Genomic DNA, 21,368 nt, shown 5'->3' with positions numbered 1-21,368 from the left:
CCAATGAAAAAGTCAGGCAGGCTTAACAGTCACCTGGAATCCCAGCACTTAGGAGACAGAGACAGAGGATCCATAGGGTTAGCTGACAAGTTATACTAGCTAGAATCAGTAATCTCTAAGCTCAATGAGAGATCCTGGCCCAGTAACAATCGATGTAGGAATGGGGGTGGGGGGGGAGGGAGGGGGAGGGGGAGGGGAGAGATTGCTACATATACTTTTTGTTTTTGTCCAGAGATTTCTCTGTGTAGCTTTGGAGCCTCTCCTGGAACTGGTTCTGTAGACCAGGTTGGCCTTGAACTCACAGAGTTCCATCTGCTTCTGCCTTCCAAGTGGTGGGATCAAAAGTGTGTGTCAGAGCTGTCAGGCCCATACCAGCAAAGAACTGAGAACGTCATCTCTGCTAAGGGAAAAACATTGCACACTATTATAATGGACTCTTAAAAATGATTCTAAAAAACCAGCATTGGTTACAAAGTCTACCCACAGTAAGCTACAGAGAGACCAAGAAGTAAACAAATGGGAGCTAACCATGAAATTTCATTAACTGAAAAAGATACTGCATCAGAAATTCCAGCCTGGATGGAAAGGAACCTATTAGGTATTTCCAACAACCTCCTGATGGATAAAACTTTGGTAGATAAACCCTTAGCTTTATATTTCTCACCTCAAGGTTGTTGCCCACTCCTGAGCATACATTCACACGAATTTCAAAAAACTGGGTGCTGCTCATCTTCACTATGTTGACAATCAAGTACCTCATTCGAGTAACTAAGCTCAAAACCCCTCTGACAATATTCATACCCTCACTACTTTATAACATATCTCTTAAATCCTTTTATATTTAGATTTTTTTAAATGAGGTACTTGGATATATTTTCCTAAATTATAGGTAAAATACTCTTGGTTTCAGTTAAACTACAAGTTAAGCTTTATCCTGTCATTAATCTCATTAACCATATTTTTGTTAAGACAGATGTCTTGCCCAGTCCTACTTTGCTTGAATGAAATCTTTGTGTTTAAAGAGATCCCAATTATTTACTACTACCACAAAAAGGATTCTGTCATCTTTAGTGTAATTTGAGTTTTGAATCCAATTTTCAGATTGACAGACATTGATTTTTAAATCTTTCAAAAGGAATTCTATTGGGAAGTACCTCTAAATCCAAACTACTACAGCCAAAAACAATATAATTTCTTCCTAACTAAGAAAAAGGGAAGAATATTAACTGCACATAACAACTGGATTATGACATTGCTTTCACTATTAAAATGTTACAATACAACAAATTAAAGGCTCTGGGAAGAATGTATCCTACCCAGATCTCATACTAACTATATCAACTCTTACTAGGATTTTGGGTTGATCCGTTTTTTCCAAAAACAGTCTCCAAATGGCAACAGCATTCATGATCAAAACCAGTCAGACACTAGAGCCGAAACAAACTTCTCTGGATGCATCAATATTGATCTAAAAATTTCTTAACAAGCTAAATTTGCCTAAAGTCATAACAAAGATATACTTTTAAAAGGATCACTGTTCGCCGGGTGGTGGTGGCGCACGCCTTTAATCCCAGCACTCGGGAGGCAGAGCCAGGCGGATCTCTGTGAGTTCGAGGCCAGCCTGGGCTACCAAGTGAGTTCCAGGAAAGGCGCAAAGCTACACAGAGAAACCTTGTCTCGAAAAAACAAAACAAAACAAAAAAAAAAAAAAAAGGATCACTGTTCAAAAATAGAAGAGAGAAACTGTTTTTCAAAACTAAGGAACTTTTAACCCAAGAGACTATACCTTATGAGCCCATGTGTCCCAACTTCATCAGTCTTGTGGGCATGGTACAACTAACCAGGGTGAAAAACTACTAAATGTTCATATGTTAACAATGAGAAATATGTGGATATTATATAAAACAATTCCTAATGGAGTCCCATTTCCCTTTCTGTAAGTAAAATAAGAAATATAATTTCATTATGCTCAAAAAAAACATTGTGTAATCCTGATTTCCCAAAAGTCTAGCCTTTTGTTTCTACCCCTGTTGCATTAATATTTGGTGTATGGAGAAAGGTCAATTTTATTGGCGGAAAAAAAACTAAAATGACACTGTATTAGTAACTGATTTCTTCTACGATTTAATTATACAATTATTTCCCCAAACTGGAATCTGATAAAATACCAAAATAATATGACAGATGAAATTATTATCATAAATAGTTAAATTTATATAATTTTAACAATAAAAATATTTCCTAAGTTAGATCCACATGAGGTTGGTTATGAAATGAAACTGACCAAAAGATTAAAATTAAAACAATAATAAATTATTTCAAATACTTAAAACATCAAATATTTCATAATATGTAAATAGCAATACACACATTGAAAAAACATGCAGACTAATAAAAGGAGTATGACTTTTTGGTTGCCTAAACTGCCTGTTTTTCTTTAAGTCATAGTAAAGATTAACTTTAGGTATAATACTCCTATAGTATGTCCACATAAATGCTTTATCAGAAACAAACAATACAAAAGTCACACGCAGGTCACAATTCCTAAACAATGTTAATATATGACCCTGGGGCCTGTTGGATTAAGGTTACAAGCATTTCCTTGTCCTAAGACTGCACTCCTGCCTCCTCAGTGTAATCTTTACCAAATCCTAGAAATGGGCTTTCCAATCGCTGAAAACAGCCTTCACATGCACAAGAGCCTCAGATATGATGTGTGGCCAACAGCAGAACTGTAAACCTAAATGGGTGCCTCAAAAACATCACACCAGCATTAAATTCAAGATTTTGCAAGGGAAGCTGAGGCATCCCAACTCTGAACTACAAACTGCCAAACTTTGCACATTAGCAGCTAAATTATCTTAATTGCCATTCATTGCTAACCTCTATCTGACCTAACATCCTTTCAGCTCCAGTTATAACCTTTGGAGTGAGTTTACGGACCACCAGTTTCTACCAACCCCAAAACTGAGAACACCATCAGACAAAATCTAGAATCTCTAGCAGAAGGTGTGCCTCTGCTAGAATACCTCCCACTCATGGAGTTTCCCTCCCTTTCCCTTAATATATCTACCTTTGCTCTGCTTATAACTAAAGTAAAATTAATCTGTAGCAGAACTATCCATATTCTGCTGTTACCTGTCTACCTGATACCCTTACCTATCAACCGTAAGGGCCTTGATTTATGACTTTCTTTTGTTCTGGAACCATAGAAGTTCATGTGATAGCATCTATATTGAACATATTATTTGAGGCAACAAGAATCTATGTTCTCAAGGCCACAATCAACTCATATTTGGCTTAGAATAAACTCTCATATTTCCCTTTGAAGTAAGAGCTGTGTCTATGTGAATGTTAGTGTTGTGTGGATTCATTTCTTTAGTCTGTCACTGTCACTGGTGCCATATTTGGAACAAATAAGCATTTTTTTGTCATCTCCCAAAGAAAATCATGTAACACATTCCTTAATGTGTATGTGCCTGACAACAATGTCAAAAATACATGAGTCAAAACTGACAGAAGTACAATTGGAAAAAGGCAAATCCACTATTACAGGCAGAGACCAAGATAACTGGTGTCAGTTATACACCTATTTAGGGGAGAAAACACAGACACAAGTGAACTGAACAGCATTCCCAACACTGGATCTAACTGACATTTATGGAACATTTCATCCGTTAGCAGACTACACATTCTTCTGGAGCACATATGCAATATTAACAACATTTACTCCTGTCTATAAAACAGATCTGTACCTAAACAAGTTTGAAAAATAGAAGTTATACTAAAATCACAATCTGAACTAAAAACCAGCCTAATGGAGGGGAAGGAGGGGGGAATTACAAAACATTTCAAAGTTCTAGTTCTGAATAATGCTAGGACAAAGAAGTCATGAAGGGAATTGTTAAATATTTTCAATCATAGGAAAATACAACTTATCCAAAAATGTAAGTACAGTAAAGACAAACCTTATAGAAAAAACTTTACCACTAAATGCAGACATTAAAAAGAAAAACCTGCCGGGCGGTGGTGGCGCACGCCTTTAATCCCAGCACTCGGGAGGCAGAGCCAGGCGGATCTCTGTGAGTTCGAGGCCAGCCTGGGCTACCAAGTGAGTTCCAGGAAAGGCGCAAAGCTACACAGAGAAACCCTGTCTCGAAAAACCAAAAAAAAAAAAGAAAAGAAAAGAAAAAAGAAAAAGAAAAACCTAAAATCAATCATCTAACTTTCACTTCAGCCCCAGGCATGGTGGTACACCCCTTTAATCCCACCACTTGGGAAGGAGAGGTGGGCACATCTCCGTGAGTTTGAGGCCACCGTTATTACATAGCAAGCTCTAGCAAATAGAAAGAGGGGGAATGCATTCAAATTTAATCTATGAGGCCAGCATTACCCTAAGACCAAAACCAGATGAGGACATTACAAGAGAAACAGGAGACTAAGACCTTTCATGAACAGATGCGGAGATTCTCATCAAAATATGAGTAAAACGAATATAAAATACCATAACGATGTGTACCTTATGCCACAAATACAAGTCTAATTTAACACGTGGAAAATAATCCATATAATCTATATCAACAAGCTAAACAAGAAATCCTGATTACAATCTGTCAAAATCCAACACACATTTTTGAAAGAGAAAAAAAATATTCTTACAAAGTTAAGTACAAAAGAAGTTAGATATGATAATGTACACCTATAATTTCCCCCTTGGGAGGCTGAGGCAGGAGGATGGTTGTGAATTCAAGGTCAGCCAAACTATAAAGCTAGTTTAGACTGGCCTAGGCAACATAGTAAAACCTTGTCTCAATAAAATAAATGTGTGTATAGTTGCTTTTAAAAATCTAAATAGTAACTGCCTCAGGGGATGAGTAGGAATTTGGGGGAGAAGAGTCAGGAAAGATTTTTTTCTGTTGACAATCATGTTCTACTTCTTGATCGGGTTTGAGTTAAAGTGGAGTCAATGTGGAGGTTAAAGATTAGAGGTAGCTAGCCAATACTTGCTCCTTTCTCCATATCACTTCACAAGATATAATCAAAACAACTGAGAAACAGTGGTTTATCATAATGGGTGGATGTGGGAATGTTGACAGTAACCAGATAAGGACATTACAAGAGAAACAGGAGACTAAGACCCTTCATGAACAGATGTTCAACAGTAAATAAAAAGAGAAAGGAAAAACTCAAGATTTTGGATAGTGCAAGAGAAAGTGAGAGACAGAATGTGGAAGAAGGAAGAAGAGGAGAATCCCACATGGGTCACTAGCACATACATGGTACCTAACAGAAATACTGCTTAAATAGACAAAAATAATTTGGATCTACATAGCAAAGTAGGTCTGGAGAAGTTCTCTGCACTTCCCAGCGTATTCTCACAGCACTTAACAGGAAGTCATCTTGTGTAAGATGGTCCAAATGGTCTCCAAAAACAAAAGTGGACATAGCCTAAAGAACAAAAAAGGTTTGCTTCTGGCCTCTAGAAGCAAGTGCATGTACAGCTGTACAACCATCTGCAACCATACACAAGCATACACCCACATCCACATACAAAAAAATACAAATGAACAAGTAATTCTGTCCAAAAACGGGCAAACGATTTGAACAGACACTTCTTTTAAGAAAAACAGATGTTGAACCGGGCGGTGGTGGCGTGAGCCTTTAATCCCAACACTCGGGAAGCAGAGGCAGGTGGATCTCTGTGAGTTCAGGGCCAGTTTGGGCTACAGAGTGAGTACCAGGAAAGGCACAAAGCTACACAGAGAAACCCTGTCTCAAAAAACCAAAAAAAAAAAAAAAAAAAAAAAAAAAAAAAAAAAAGAAAAAAGAAAAGAAAAACAGATGGCAAATAATACAATGAAAAGTGTTCAATGGCTTTAGCTATTATGGAATGCAAATCAAAATTACACTGGGATTCAACCAGAATGGCTGTCATTCAAACAAAAAAATAAAAATAAAAACTACTGCCCTGGCTATAGATGAAACTCTGTCTCAAAACAAATAAAAGCAAATGCTGGTGAAGAAATAAAAAAGAACCTTTATACATTACTGGTGAGAATGTCTATTAGGATAGCCTCTAAGAAAAGCAGTATGTTAATTTCTCAAAAGCACTTAACACAGAATTATCATATGATCCAGCTATACAACAAGTCTATTCAAAGCAAAGGAGTCAAAATACGACAGGGGCCTAAATAATGTTTATTGCTACACTATTCACAAAAGTCCAAGTATGGAATCAGCCTATATATCCATCAACAGATGAGTTAGAAAGGAAAATATGGTATAGATATAAATAAAGAAGAAGAATGAAATTGTGCAAGTGTTACTTGCAAGAAAATGAAAGGAACTGGAGGACATCATAAGGCAGAATAAGACCCAGAGAGGCAAGTATAACATATGTTCTTCTCTCATATGTAGAAACTAAAAAACAGAAAAACAAGACCTGAGAATAGTAGAAAGACTATTAGCAAAGGAGAAGGGAAGATCCACAAGAAAAGTGGTTATGAGAGAGAGAATGAGAGTATGAGTATATAGAAATGTCACAGTGAAACCCATTCTTTTATACAATTAATTAATATGTATTAAGTTATAATTTAAAGTTCTATGACAACATCTTAGAACATACACGTAATGATAAAATTTAAAGAATCAGAATTGGAAGTTTCCCCTAGATCTTAAGAATTATTTGTTGATTCCTTACGTATTGTAATTCCAAAAGAGAAGCCACCCTTACTGCACAGTGTCTTTTTGAAATGAAGGTAGTTGGGGGCTGGAGACCTATCTCAGAGGTTAGATCCATTTGTTGATCTTGCAGAGGAACCAGGTTCAGTTCCCAGAACCACATACATGGTGGCTCACAACTGTCTGTAACTCCAGTTCCAGGGGATCTGTCATCCTGTTCTGACTTCTCTGGACATCAGGCATGCACAAGGCATACATACATACATACATGCAGGCAAAACACTTATACACAAAACATACATACATGCAGGCAAAACACTTATACACAAAATTGATAAATCTAAAGAAATTAAAAATGAATTAAATCAAATATTTAAATGCATGTAGTTCTTATCACAGACTCTAGAGTTATTTGTTAAAAAAAGAAAGAAAAAAAGAAAAACAGTGTCTGACTCCAAATCAATTATAATTGCTATGGGGTAATTCAAAACTGTGTACTCTATCAAGTATCTAGGTTGATTCTAACACAGCCTCGATCTTGACAGAAATAAGCAAAATGCTAGATTTCCAAAGACTCTAAGTTAAGAAATAAAACAATTCCTGACTAAATGATATATGGGAAGAATGAAGAAATGTTAATGAGTATATAAAAACTATAGCAACATCACAATCTGCCAAGAATCACTCTAAGAATGAAATCCAATTCCTTTTTCCCTTATTCAAAGTAGTATACTTACTGGTAACACAGTCTACTTACTGTAGTTGATCCAGTATTAAGGCACTCCTTTCCTACTCTGTAATAAATGTTTGGGCACTTCTCATTTCTTATATTACAATGTTTCTGTGAGAAAATAGGTTCTGGCCTCCAAGGGACCGTTTCAGAAACAAGTATCAGAGCAATGCTCAGTGCTGCCTCAATACTAATCAGCAGCAGCATGAAAATAGTAAAATTAGCTGGATTACACAGAAACCATGTTTATAACCATTAATGGGCCCTTCGGACATTAGAACACAAAATATTAAGCCCGTCTGTCTTAGTTAGGGTTTCTATTGCTGTGATGAAACACCATGTCCAAAAGCAAGCTGAGGAGAAAAAGGGTTTTTGTTTGGTTGGTTGGTTTATACTTCCATGTCACTGTTTATCATCAGAGAAAGTCAGGACAGAAACTCACATAGGTCAGGAACCTGGAGGCAGGAGCTGATGCAGAGGCCATGGAAGGCTGCTGCTTACTGTCTTGCTCCCCATGACTTGCTCAGCCTGCTTTCTTATAGAACTCAGGACCAGCAGCCCAGGGGCAGCACCACCCACAAAGGGTTGGGCCCTCCCTCATCAATCACTAATGAAGAAAATGCCATACAGCTGGATCTTATGGAGACAGTTTCTCAATTGAGGTTCCCTCCTTTCAAATAACTCTAGCTTGTGTGAAGCTGATATAAAACTAACCAGCATACTATCATCTTAAATTTTTTATGCACAATCTAATTTCCATTATCAAAATTTTCAATGCATTTTTTAAAAAACTAGAGTTGCTACTTTTGAAATTCTCAGGAGACATTTCTTTAAGCTTTTAGTTTCATTTATCAAAATACAACTGATTTCTTATGTCACCACATGACCTAGAAACTCCACTTATACATATTTACCAATGGGAATTTTTATTTATTTATTTATTTATTTATTTATTTATTTATTTATATATTTATTATTTGGTTTTTCCAGACAGGGTCTTTTTGTCTAGCCTTGGCTGTCCTAGAACTCCATCTGTAGAACAGACTGGCCTTGAACTCAGGGATTCACTTCTGCCTCCTCAGTGTTCAGATTGAAAGTATTCACTACCACACCAGCTCAGCAATGGGAATTTTAAAAATGCATTTAAAAAACTTTCACATGAATGTATTATCTATAGTAGTATTAACTATTACAGGCAAAAAGTTGGAAATAATCTAAATATCCAACTGGTGAAATAGAATACTATTCAGTACATCCTTCTATATAAAGATCTCTAAAATATCTTAAATTAAGGAATTCAGAAACAAAAGGATGGATACCATATGACTACATTTGAATTAATGTCCAGAATCACCAAATCCATAAAGACAGAAAAACAAATGGCTGCCAGAGGTGGAGTATTCATGAATAAAGAATGGGGAATATCTGCTAATGGGCTTGAGGGTTTTGTTGGGGGGGGGGGCACTAAATGTTCTAGAATTAGTGGTGATGGCTACACTACTGTTACATTAAAAAATACTCATTGAATTGTGGAATTACAAAGGGAGAATTTTAAGATATATAAATTAAATCCTAACAGGAAAAGAGAACCAAACAATCCAATTTAAAACAAAGATCTGACCTTTCCACTAACAAAATAAAAAATCATAAAAATATACCCAACACCATTACAAGGGAATCACAAATTAAAGCCATGATGCTTTAATAATACATACCTACTGGAATATCTCTTTAAGATACTATTTTAGGGATGGGAAGATGGTTTAGCAAGTAAAGTGCTTGCTACACAAACTTAAGGACCAGAGTTCAGATCTCCAGAACCTACATAAATGCTGGATGGGCATGGAGGTCCACCTGGAATTCCAGCTTCCAAAGGCAGTGTAAGGGTTCCCCAGAACAAGCTTATAAAATAAAATAAATAAAATTTTAAAGCACTTAATTTGGCTTACAATTTCAGAGTGTTAGAGTCCATGATGGGAGAGCAAGGAAACATCTAAGAGCTCACATCTTTATCCACAACCACCAAGCAGAGGCCTTGGGGAATCTTTTCAAACCTCAAAGTCAGGCTCTAGTGACAGGCCTCCTCCAACAAGACCACATCTCTTAATCCTTCCCAAATAGTTCCACCAACTGGGGACCAAGTGTTCACACATGCAAACACCCATATATACATGCATACCACATGCACATACCTACCCCCTCAAAAAAAATTTTTTTTTCAAAATGAGGATATCAAATGCTCATGAGAATAAAGTACAACTAAATCCTGATACAAAACTGTTGAAAGTGCAAAAATAATATAACCATTTCAGAAAACCAGTGTCAAGGTGTATTAGTTGAGTTTGAGGGGGTAGATTCTTAGGGGGAGATTACTATAATGAAATATTTGAGACTGGTTTTTACAGAGAAAGCAATATATTTGACTCAGTTTTGGAAGCTGAAAATTCAAATGGCATAATAGCAGCTATGGTGAATTACACACACACACACACACACACACACACACACACACCACCACCACCACCCCCCACAGTGGTAGATTAAGCCCACAACAGGAAACTGAAAGCCAGTGAGGGGCCACTATAACAACCTTCCCATTAAGCCTACTTCTAAAAGACCCTAGCACTCCTTATCATCACCCAGTTATGAGCTAAGCATCCAACACAGAGCTTTTAGGAAATACAACCAGACCATAACCAAATCATATCATGTTAGGCATTTACTCCAAAGAAATAATTTATGTTCACACTAAAACCTGATACAGCTTTTCTTTTAAGTGCCAAAAAAGAAACACTACAAAAAATGGCAAACTTATGTTTATAACACAGCCACAGAGCAAAACACCACTCCTAAGTACAGGAATGGCAGGACAAGGTGATATATGCAGTACAGGGATGACTTCTCTGCATTCTGTTAAGAAGCCTGGCTAAATAGGCTACACAGAAGCCAGGTGTGGTGGCACAGGCCTCAGAAAGGCAAAAAAAGGATCTCTGTGAGCTCCAGGCCAACCAGGGACACACAGTAAAATCTTATTTCAAAAAGAAAGGATTCCACTTATGACACTCTAGAACAAGCAAAACAGAGATGGAAACATCAGTAGTTGCCACCTGAGGGGGGATCAATTACAAAGAAATAGAAGAGGAAATTTTGGCCGCGCGGTGGTGGTGCACGCCTTTAATCCCAGCACTTGGGAGGCAGAGCCAGGCGGATTTCTGAGTTCGAGGCCAGCCTGGTCTACGAAGTGAGGTCCAGGAAAGGCACAAAACTACACTGAGAAATCCTATCTCGAAAAACAAACAAAAAAATTTTGTGGGCTTGTAGAACCTTTTTGTATCGTTATTGGGATGGTAGATATATGCTTCTTAACATTTATTAAAAAAAACCCTATACACAGAGGTGATTTTTACTCTAAGTAAACTTTAAAAACATAAATTCAATAAACTGTATTCTACACAAACCTGCACCTTGAATACAGAAGCAACATTTCACTACAAATCAAACCACAACTCAAAGGTTTTTTTTCCTTGTTCTTTTTAATTTTTTTTCTTGTATTTTTATTTTATGTGTGTGGGTGGTTGACCTGCGTGTATGTTTGTGCACCACATGCTTGCATGCAGTGCCCCCCCCCCGCCCCGTTCCCCCCAACCCCTCACCCCAACCCCCACCCCTGCGCCCCCAGAGCCAGAAGAGGAAGGTGGAAGCTCTGGGACTGGAACTACAGAGGGTTGTGAGCTGTCATGAGGCCATTAGGAATTGAACCCAAGTCATCTGCAAAAGCAGCCAGTGCTCTTCAACAGGGAGCCAACTCTCCAGCCCCCAGTTCAGGTATTTTGAAGGCTTCTTTCTGAGGTACAGAAGCCAGTTTTGTTCTTCTCACTTTGCCAGTGAGAAGCAGCACCACCGATTAAGGAAATCCGCAAGCAGCTGGTCTCAAAGTGGCTGAGCTAGCACTTAAGGATCAATGTTTGCCCACTTTATCGTGGTAGAAGGTAACTAGCTACAAGAGGGTTTGTTTAATAAAACTAAATTTCTCGCTTACATTATTTCAAAAATGAGAACGCTTAATATAAACGAGTACTTCTAGAAAGCTGGAAGTACGTGCATATCTGAGAATGAGCACACTATTTCTTCCACAAATTATTAGCCCTGATTTTAACCTGGAACACTCATTTCGAAAATTACTAGTAGCTATGTAAAATAAACAAGACCATAATACAAAACAGATGGAAGCACTAAAAATAAGACGCTGGATAAGGTAAAGCATTGTAGCAAAGTGGTAGATGCAGCCCTTCCCGTCTAAGCAACGTTGGTGAGTGCTCATCATGTCTTCTTTAAGTTAGCCGCGATACTGAACGCCCATTTAGATTTTGACCCGCTGTTCTCCTGCATTTTGTTTGTTTGTTTGTTTTTTAACTCAGTCTTTTACTCAGACCCACAAATACCGACATCCCCACCTGGTTAGGCTGCGACCTGAACACAGAAGCAACTCCTTGACGTACTCTGAAAGGGGGCTTCCTTTTCTTCCCCCCCTCCCCCGGCCCCACCCCACCCCCGTTATCAGCCTACCGCAGCTAAGCAACCCCCAAGTCCAGGTTCAGCGACCGGAACTCGCCTAGAGAGCACGGTGAAGTGAGGTAGGCAAAGGGACGAAGGGCGTCTTCGCCAACAGCGCCTGGCCTTCACGTGCCGGGCGGCGGGCGACACGCCGTGGGCTCCCTGGAGCCTTCCTTACAGCCCCGGAGGGGAAACTGACAGGGATGGCTCCCCGGCCCAGCAGAGGCCAGAGGTCACCGGCGCCTGCCCGGCCCCACCGGGACGGGAGGCTTGGGCTCGCGCCGCCCGCCCGGGAACCGCCGCCCCGCTTTACGTAACTTGAAGGGCGAGGCGGGCAGCTGCAGGTGGCGGCGCCGGGCTGGCCAAGGACCGAAGCCACGAGAAGCCGCGCCGCCATCTCCCACGAGACTGGGACGGCGACCCCCGTTACCTTTCCAGATGCCCAGAGAGAGCTGAGACTCGTCCAGGTTCACCACATAGTCCCCCAAGAACCGGTTCAGCACGTCCACGACCAACGACTCGAAGACCATTTTCCTCAGCCGCGGAGGGCACCCGCGGCAGTGCCCGCGCTGCTCCTCCCTCGAGACAACTCGGCTTACCGGCTCCCGGCCGGCTCCAGCGGCGGCGCCAGTGCTGCCGGGTCACTCGGCGACACCGCGAGCCCGGCCGAGGAATAAGACAGCCGCTCGCACCACGCGTGCGCAGCTCGGACTGCGCGTGGGGGCGTGGCCGACGCGGAACTGGAGGCGCGGCCGGGAGAGGGAGGGGGGGGGAGGGACGACGGCCCCGCGGACTAAACGCCCAGCCTCCCGCCGGCCCCGCCTCCCACCCGTCGCTTAGCAACAGGACACCAGTCAGAGAGCTGCGAGATTTGGGAGACCCCGCCCCCGGGATGGCCTCCGGTGGACCCGCCGCGAGCTCGCGCCGGGCGGCGGGGCGTGGTAATAACCGACGGGAACGCCCTCTCCGCAGGAGAAGATGACTGTGGCGGGATCCACCCGCTGGAGGGTGTGCGGCTGGGTGTGCCGATGTGGGGAGTTTCCTGAGGCAGTTTCCCAGGGCGCTTTCCTCCATTATTATCGGTTGTGAGGTACGGCCAGCCTTGGTGCTTGGACGCCTCAAGCTGCTCCTGCAGTTCTCCCGGTTTCCGGCAAGGATGCTAACTGGCCCTTCAAGTGCCTTCACTTACTTCCCCAGCTGCGAATCTGTGCTAAAGCGGGATGAAGGAGAGTAAAGTTGGGAGAGAAACTTCAAGTCCCTAACATGAAACTGTTCTTGGTACCTTTTTCGGTCAAGCCATTTATGTGGAAGCCGCGGATCATTTCAAAAAATAGCGCGTTTGAGACAGCAGAGAACCTGCCAAAAGTACGGGAGAGACTAGATACCTCTGAGCCTTCTCCGCTCCGCTCTGGGGCTTAAAGACAGTCCCCAAGGCCTGAGCTCACAAGACAGATGACATAGAGAACTGACTTTAATCCTCTAAGGATTTCAGAGGCAGCAGTACACTTAAAACTTGTTCCTCTTGGCATGGCAAATCTTGACTTACCACTTACTACATTTTGTGCAAAGTCACCAGGTTTTTCAATTTTTAGGCTTAGGATTGGCCTTTGTAAGGAAAATGCCTAGCAGAAATTGTGTGTGTGTGTGTGTGTGTTTTAGCTTTTAAAGGACATATTAGCATATAGTGTACAAAAAAATGAGCGTCATTATAACATCTTAATACATGTGTCTAATACATTTTTGTCTTACTCATCGCCCATCACCCTTTCTTGTCCCTTCTACTGATCCCCCTTTCTCATCCCAAATAGGCCCCTTTTATTTTCATCAATTTTTTATTGAAATTCTAAAAGTACAGATTTTTATTTCACCCGTTTAAATTTTATGTATGTGTATAAGTGTTTTGCATGCATGTATGTCTATCTGTGCATCACATGCATGCCTGGTGCCCTCAGAAATAACTCTGATATTGGAGTTACAGATGGTTGTGAGCCTCCATGTTGGTGCTGGTGATGGACCTCAGGTCCTCTGAAGAGTATCAAGTGGTATTTAGGAAGGAGTCATCTCTTGAGCCTATTGCTAATATTTCATCCTCGGGGAGATATAAGCCACTGTACCACTTCTCCTAGGGTCCCCAAGGACAAATGGAGGCATGATTCCACCAAAGTTCACTTTGGAGAACCAATGAGTTTATTGGGCTTCCTTACAGAGCATAGGTGAGGGGTTACTTAACAGGGGTGTGGGTGCTCCTCCGCTCAAAAGGCCATACCTGGAAAGCATTTTACCCACCAGGGATGGAGGCTTCTCTGTTGTAGATGGAGCCCCACCTCTCCTCTTCCCCATCTATATACTCTAGTCCCATCCCTGAGGCCACGTGCAATTCAGGGCAGAGTCACATACAATAGATGGTAGTAGCAGCTGGAAATACCCCTCTACCAGCTGAGATAATCCTTTTGCAAGGGGGTACAGCTGAACTCCATTTGATGAAGTATGCTTGGCTAGGAAAACAGTCACAACAAGCTCTGAGGACATTTGAGGCATGTTGTTGTTTGCTTGTTCTGAGATAGGGTCTCACTGTGTATTCCCGGCTAGCCTGGAACTCTGTACATAGAGTTGGCCTCAAACCGTGGAGATGTGCCTGCTGGGGTTAAAGGAATAGTCACCACACCTGGCTTATTTGACAGGCTCTTCATTATTTTCACATAATTTTGTATTTGGAGGGCCTTCCTGAAGTTTCTAAGCCAACCTCCTGGTCTTAATGATGCTAAGATATTAGGAATTTTTCCAAAGTCACAACTAAACTGGAACTTCCTGATTCACCACACCTATTTCTCTAGCAGACGTTGGAAAAGTACCTCCGAGTGTGTACTGGTACAGAGAAACTCAATGAGGCTTAAATGCCTAGAAGAGGATAAAGCCACAGATTATGAAGCATTTTGTTATTATACTTTTAACACACAGATGTACAGTGGTTAAAGAATTTCCACTTTGAGTCCTAACACCCACCATAAATTGAAAGTTATAAAACTTCCAGAACTCAAAAAAAATTCTTTAGCATCTTGAAAAACTTCAAATTCATTTTCTACAATCCAGGAATATTTTGGAGGATTCTGATTTAAAAGCAGGGAGGGGAGCAGTTAAATTGCTAAATTGCATTGAAAAAAATCTGCTGAACAAAGCTAGAATGAAATAAGATGTATACTGTAACTGAGACTTTTGTCTAAAATTGGTGGTAAATGATAAATACCTATTTTCTAATCACTAGAACTGATCATTTTCACTTGGTCATGTATTAATACATCTGGGAATCTTATAAGCAAAAATATATGAATATCATTTGGAAAAAAGATAGGCATGTGCATTAAATCAAATTTCTGTTGGGTCTTGAAAAATAAGCTCCTAGACTATGATTTTTTTGAAGTTTCAAATTTGGAAATATGTCAGTATAAGCCATTCTTACTCCGGATTACAATCTAAATGATGTATTCCAATTGCTTGGTCAAATGAAAAAGGAAGGGAGTATTCAAACAACCTCAAACTTCAGTAGCCTCCAATTCATAATTTACTTCTAACTTTTGCCAGTGGGACTTGCTTTATGCTCAGCCTATATGTTTTCCATCTATGAATTTTGAACATGTGATAGTAATATGTTCTTCATTTTTCTCAGAAATCTTACTTTCTCCATCCACAAGTAAATGCCATCAGTGTATTATTTGTCCTTATTCCCTGTTCAAAGTCAACATTGTTAGTAACCAGGCCAGACCATCAGATTATGAAGCCACTGAAGCAACCCACATTCTCAAGAAATGTAGTGGAGGAAGAAAAAGTCTTTTGCAAGACTTTTACTGACCCAGCCTCACAGACTTCTGCATCTTGCCTCAGACCATGGTGGAAAAATTGTAAAATAATAATAAGTTGCTTTGACTTATGTGTTCCCATCTTTAAAAGGAAAGAAAATAAAGCTTGTTGGAAAGGCAGGCAAATGAGAGAATTTTTAGAATTTTAGGGCCAATGTTGGTGGAAATATAAATGGACACAGTCTTTTCAATGGCAGCTTATAAATGTCAACAAACTGATACATGTGTGTATGTGCATATGTTGGTTTATATTTACTTACATACATGTATGTGTATAAATTTTGGCTCAGCAATCCTCCCAGATATTTAAACAAAGAAAATAATTACAAAAAAAAATGTCACAAAACTATCCTTATAAGATTTATTAAACCTTTGCTTATAGAAGCAAACAATATCCATTAATAGAGAAGCTAGGGAAGTAAACATATACATGTATATACCAGGTTAAGAATTCTGGCATTAAAATGGTAATGAAGATTTATAAAGTGAAAGGTTATATATCATATCTTTGGAGAAAGTACAGGATAGCATCATGAGTTGTCAGCTTATTTTGAGTGTACAGAAAATGCAAAAGTCTGGAAATATACTCCCCAGTTTTTAATATAGATATCACTAGATGGCAGAGCTTTTGGCAATGCATATGCTCTCTGTTTTTGGTCTTTTTTTTTTGGAGTTGAAATTTTTATGGTACATATGAATTTATTCTTCTAAACTGGTAGAGTAATTTGTCAGAATTGTTATTGATTCATGTACTGTTTGATAAACTCCTTGGAAAACTACATGGGAATGGTCTCTCCAGAACTAGAGCCAAGTGACGTTTCTAAACATAGTCCAAGCCTCATTGGAGAACTGATATGAATATGGGTTTGAACTCTCAAAAGTCTGCCTAAAGACTTGATTTGAGCAGATATTTTTCCAAAGACAACAGATAAATGAATAAAAACTTGTTTGACATAACTAATCCTGGGGGAAATGAAAAAGATGCAATCATATATCTGCATATCTTTCCATTTTTAACCTATCAATGATTTTTTAATAATGATAATCTCCCAATGCTAGTGAGACTATGGAGAATCAGTGTCATTCATATACTAAAAATGAGAATGTGAAATGGTTATAGCCACTCTGGAAAAGTTAGGTCAGTTCTACAAAATCTAAGAAAACATGTCCATACAAACTAGCAATTATAAACCTATCCATTTATCCAAAAAGGTGAAAACAACTGCCACTATATAAGTAGATAACAAGTCTAAGAGCCAGGGACTTGGAAATCAAGTATCAGTCAGACAGCAAAGTGAGGTAGGTCAAGGTGAAGAATGAGGAAGATAGGCCATACATCGGATGTACTAAATCTCATTCTGATTGCCTGGTGGCAAAGAGCATGGTGTTTGTTCAGTAGCCCTCTGTGAACTGAATCCATGATTGTACTGACTGTCTTGTCCATTTGGTCTAACCATCAATTTTAATTTATCCAGATGAGAGATCTCCCAGAAATGAACTCTCTGCTGATTTGCCCTTTTGAATATTGACAGCAATCTCAATTTCCTTTCCCTGTTCTTGTTCCTTTGTGAATATTTAAGAATAAAACAATCTATGTCTTATAGAGGTAGCTTTTGTCCTCTATGGAATTTATGTGCAATATCAGACATAAAGGATAAATTCATGATTATAAAGAAAGGCTATTGATATACTTGAACCTCATGAATACTGTTAATGTGTTTTGTTGGAATGATTTAGTCCAATCAGTTATTAAGTAAAATTTACTAATGTCTAGAACTCCTCATTGTTGATATGTTATAAAAGTATTTCCTAAGGAACACATCCATAGTCCCATGATCTCTGCCTGGTAATATGCTGTTAGTGCACAGAATCATCTCAATTAATTGTCACATTTATACTATTCTCAGACCTTTTTATATTTAAGGAGATTATGAGTCAGATTCACTAATTTGGTTTCATTAAATGTTAAATTAAACATCAGTTACTGATTCAAACTGCTGCAGCTCTTCCCTCCAGGAAGTTAAAAGAGCACCACCTAGTGGAATGTTTTATAAAAACTCCTTCCACCTCTTCAAACTGAAGCAATCACCCAGGTTGATGTCAGTCTGCGGGGAAGGCTTTGCCCTGGAGGAGATGGGAATGGGGGGCGGGCTGGGGGGGAAGGTGAAGGGGGCAGGAGGGAGGAGAACAAGGGAATCCATGGCAGATATGTAGAACTGAATTGTATTGCAAAATAAAAAAAAATTAATAATAATTATAGTTATTGATAGGTTTCCTGTACTCTAATAATAGGTTTTTCCACCAATACAGTAAGCCAGATCAAGCCAAATTAAAAAGTAAAAGACCAGCCCGGGCAGTGGTGGCACATGCCTTTAATCCCAGTACTCGGGAGGCAGAGCCAGGAAGATCTCTGTGAGTTCGAGGCCAGCCTGGTCTACAGAGTGAGATCCAGGACAGGCACCAAAACTACACAGAGAAACTCTGTCTTGAAAAACAAAAAACAAAAACAAAAATGACCAGGTTTATTTGGGCAAAGCACTCCCAGATGACCCTCCAGCTCCCAGAGATGAGGCAGGGGAAGGGAACAAGAGAAAAATGGCCAACTAAAGGAGCTTCAATACCCTGTAGGCATGGATTGATGATGTGTCCTCCACAAGCTGGGTTTGTGCCCAATTATAATACTTTGGGTGGGGACTTGGGGAACTGGCAGCCTCAGGGGAGTAGCCTCTGAGACTTCCAGGAACGGGGAATTGGACTTTTGGAAGTCTTTCTAAGAGGGTGGGATCTGGAGAGGGAGGAATGGGGCCGAGCTAGAGATTCCAGCCAAACAATTATAAATTATAATTTTGAGGTGGTAACTACTTACCCCTGGCTGGCCTGGAACTCACAGTGATCCATTTATATCTGCCTTGAGAGTGCTGGGATTAAAGGTTTATACCACCGTACCTGGCTATAATCACCAATTTAAACTTTCTTTTGAAGTGATAGTGGTATATAAATAAATCCTTATTCTTTATAAAGTAAATTCAAAGTATCTTTTAAACTAAACTTCAGATTAGAGGGCCCAAATCAATATTAATTTTTGACATTTTAACTAATTTTTACTGCTGAATCTTTTTCTTCTTTGAAACATTTTCTCATTTAGAATTATATCTCATGTAGAATTAAGGAAAGTCTTATTTGATTGCAAATTTGTTTTGACTTTATTTTTTTGCTTGAATGTTGTATGGCTAGTGGATTAATTTCTAAAAGAAGTTTTAATTCTTTGTTACGGGTCACTCTATCTGGACACCCCTTGGGGGAGGGAGAGAGAAGGCACAGAGTCAACAACACAGACACTGGGAGTCAAGTGAGAAGCAAGCATCAGACTCATTTAGTGCAGATATGAGGTGAACCTATACACCCCCTCCTGATTTCCCATTGGCAGCCAGAGACTCTCAGCTGTGTTGTCTTTCTCATTAGCCCCCAGCATTCTGATGGTTGTGCATCACCAATCACCAGGTGCAGCAGCAGACTCCAAGTTGGCTCAGGGGAAAGTAGCTAGTATGCATAGCTATGCACACTACTAGAACAGGGTAGTTGTAGTTTTATCAGGCTTACTGGCTGTACTCCTCCTATAATTCTTCACTGGTTAGGTTAGACATTTGCACTTTTCTTTGAGGTTTAATAGAAACTATATGGTCATTTCATAGCCAGGCTTATACTAAATGGAAAAACAAAAACAAACAAAAAAAACTCAAATCATTTTCAATAAAACCAGGACTAAGAGGAGCATGTCTATTCTCCCCATGGGTATTCAACAGGTTTGAATGGCAGTGGCCCCCTATAGGATCATATATTTGCATACTTAGTCCCCCGTTGATCAACTGTTTGGAAGGAGTAGAAAGTGTAGCCAACATCTTGGAACAGATGTTGCTGTGGGATGTCTTTCTATATGCTGTGAATATGTGTGACTATCATTGGACAATAAATAAGCTGTTTTGGTCTATGGCAAGAAAGCTTTACAGCCAGTTGGGAAATCCAGGCAGAGACACAGAAAGAAGAAGGGTGGAGTCAGGAGAGATACAAGCCCACCTCTGAAGGAGCAATAAGCTGTCAGCAGACTGGTAACACCATGGCCACATAGCAACATATACATTAATAGGAATGAGTTAATTTAAGATGAAAAAGCTAGCTATCAAGAAGCTAAAGCCATACAGTTTGTAATTAGTATAAGCCCCTGAGTGATTATTTTATAATCAGCTGTGGGACCGTGGGTGGGAGAGATTTGTCCAGACTGTTGGGTAAGGCAGGACCAGAGAAAATTCTGGCTACACTTGGCAGAGAAACTTCCCACTACAAGGTGTGGTCTTGTTAGAGGATATGTGTAGCTGGGGTGGACTTCAAAGTTTCAAAAGCCCATGCCAAGCCCAGTCTCTCTCTCTCTCTCTCTCTCTCTCTCTCTCTCTCTCTCTCTCTCTCTCCTCTCTCTCCTCTCTCTCTCTCTCCTCTGTTTGCCTGCAGTCTGTGGATCAGGATGCAAAGCTCTCAGCTACTTCTCCAGCACCATGCTTTCCTGCCTTACCCAGCAGTCTGGATGAATCTAATTACAAACTGTATGGTCTATGGCTTCAGCTTCTTGATAGCTAGCTCTTTGATCTTAAATTAACCCATTCCTATTAATGTATATGTTGCCACGTGGTCATGGTGCTACCCGTCTGCTGACAGCTTATTGCTCCTTTGGAGGCGGGCTTGTATCTCTCCTGACTCCACTATTCCCACTACAAGATGTGGCCTTGTTAGAGGATATGTTCACATGTGGAGAAGAAACAAGTACCTATCGCTCACCCTATACATAAATTAACTCCAAATGGGGTTAGAGGCCTTAAGGGAAGACCTGGAACTCTGTACTGCTAGAGAAAAAAGTACAGAAACAGTCATTCAGAAAATAAGGACAACAATTGACAAATGGAACCTCCTGAAAAAGTAAGAAGGCCCAGGATGTACTGTATGAGAGAAGAATAAATGAAAAAAAAAGTTTTCCATACAGCAAAGGAAACAGTAAGTAGAAACAGTCTACAAAATGGGAGATAATTTTGGCTATTTATACATCTGTTTTAGTTTATTTTCTGTTTGCTAAGAAGAAATACCCCAACAAAGAGCAGCTTATGGGAGGAAGGGTTTGTTTTAGCTTACAATCCCAGGCTGCAGTCCATCATATCAAGTAATTCAAAACAGCTAGTCATATCCACAGTCAGAGAGCAATGGATGTGTGTGTGCTTTCCACAACTCACTATTACATAAGGCAAGACCTGAATCCAGGGAATGATGCCATCCACATTTAGGTTGGGTCTTCCTACATCGGTTAACATAAAGACAGTCCCTCAAAGGCATGCCTACAAGCCAACCTGACCTAGACAATCCCTCACTGATATTCTCCTGTCACATGATTCTAGAATGTGTCATGTTGCCAGGTAAAACCACATCTGACAAAGGAATGATGTCTAGAATATACAGAGAATTCAAACACCTAAAAAAGAAGTCTAACAACACAATAAATAAACCAATGA

The 21,368-nt window shown here is 39.9% G+C and overlaps 1 protein-coding gene across 6 annotated transcripts in view; it reads right to left on the bottom strand.

The window, feature by feature from the left end:
- Positions 1-12,682, bottom strand: part of Vps13a (vacuolar protein sorting 13 homolog A) — a 221,449-nt gene extending 208,767 nt beyond the window's left edge. For 5 of the 6 annotated variants that reach the window (XR_009378680.1, XM_059259973.1, XM_059259982.1 and 2 more), the window contains exon 1: positions 12,396-12,682. Coding sequence is in view for 5 of the 6 variants with exons in the window: in XM_059259973.1 (XP_059115956.1) it covers positions 12,396-12,495 (100 nt within the window). In the remaining variant the exon portion in view is untranslated. The remainder of the gene's footprint in view (positions 1-12,395) is intronic. The other variant, XM_059259964.1, reaches the window with a different exon arrangement.
- Positions 12,683-21,368: the final 8,686 nt, after the last annotated feature.

The sequence above is a fragment of the Peromyscus eremicus genome, chromosome 1 (assembly GCF_949786415.1).
Source record: "Peromyscus eremicus chromosome 1, PerEre_H2_v1, whole genome shotgun sequence".
NCBI classification, from domain to species: domain Eukaryota; kingdom Metazoa; phylum Chordata; class Mammalia; order Rodentia; family Cricetidae; genus Peromyscus; species Peromyscus eremicus.
Note: the sequence above shows the minus strand (reverse complement) of the source record. Positions and strands in the feature narration are given on the sequence as shown.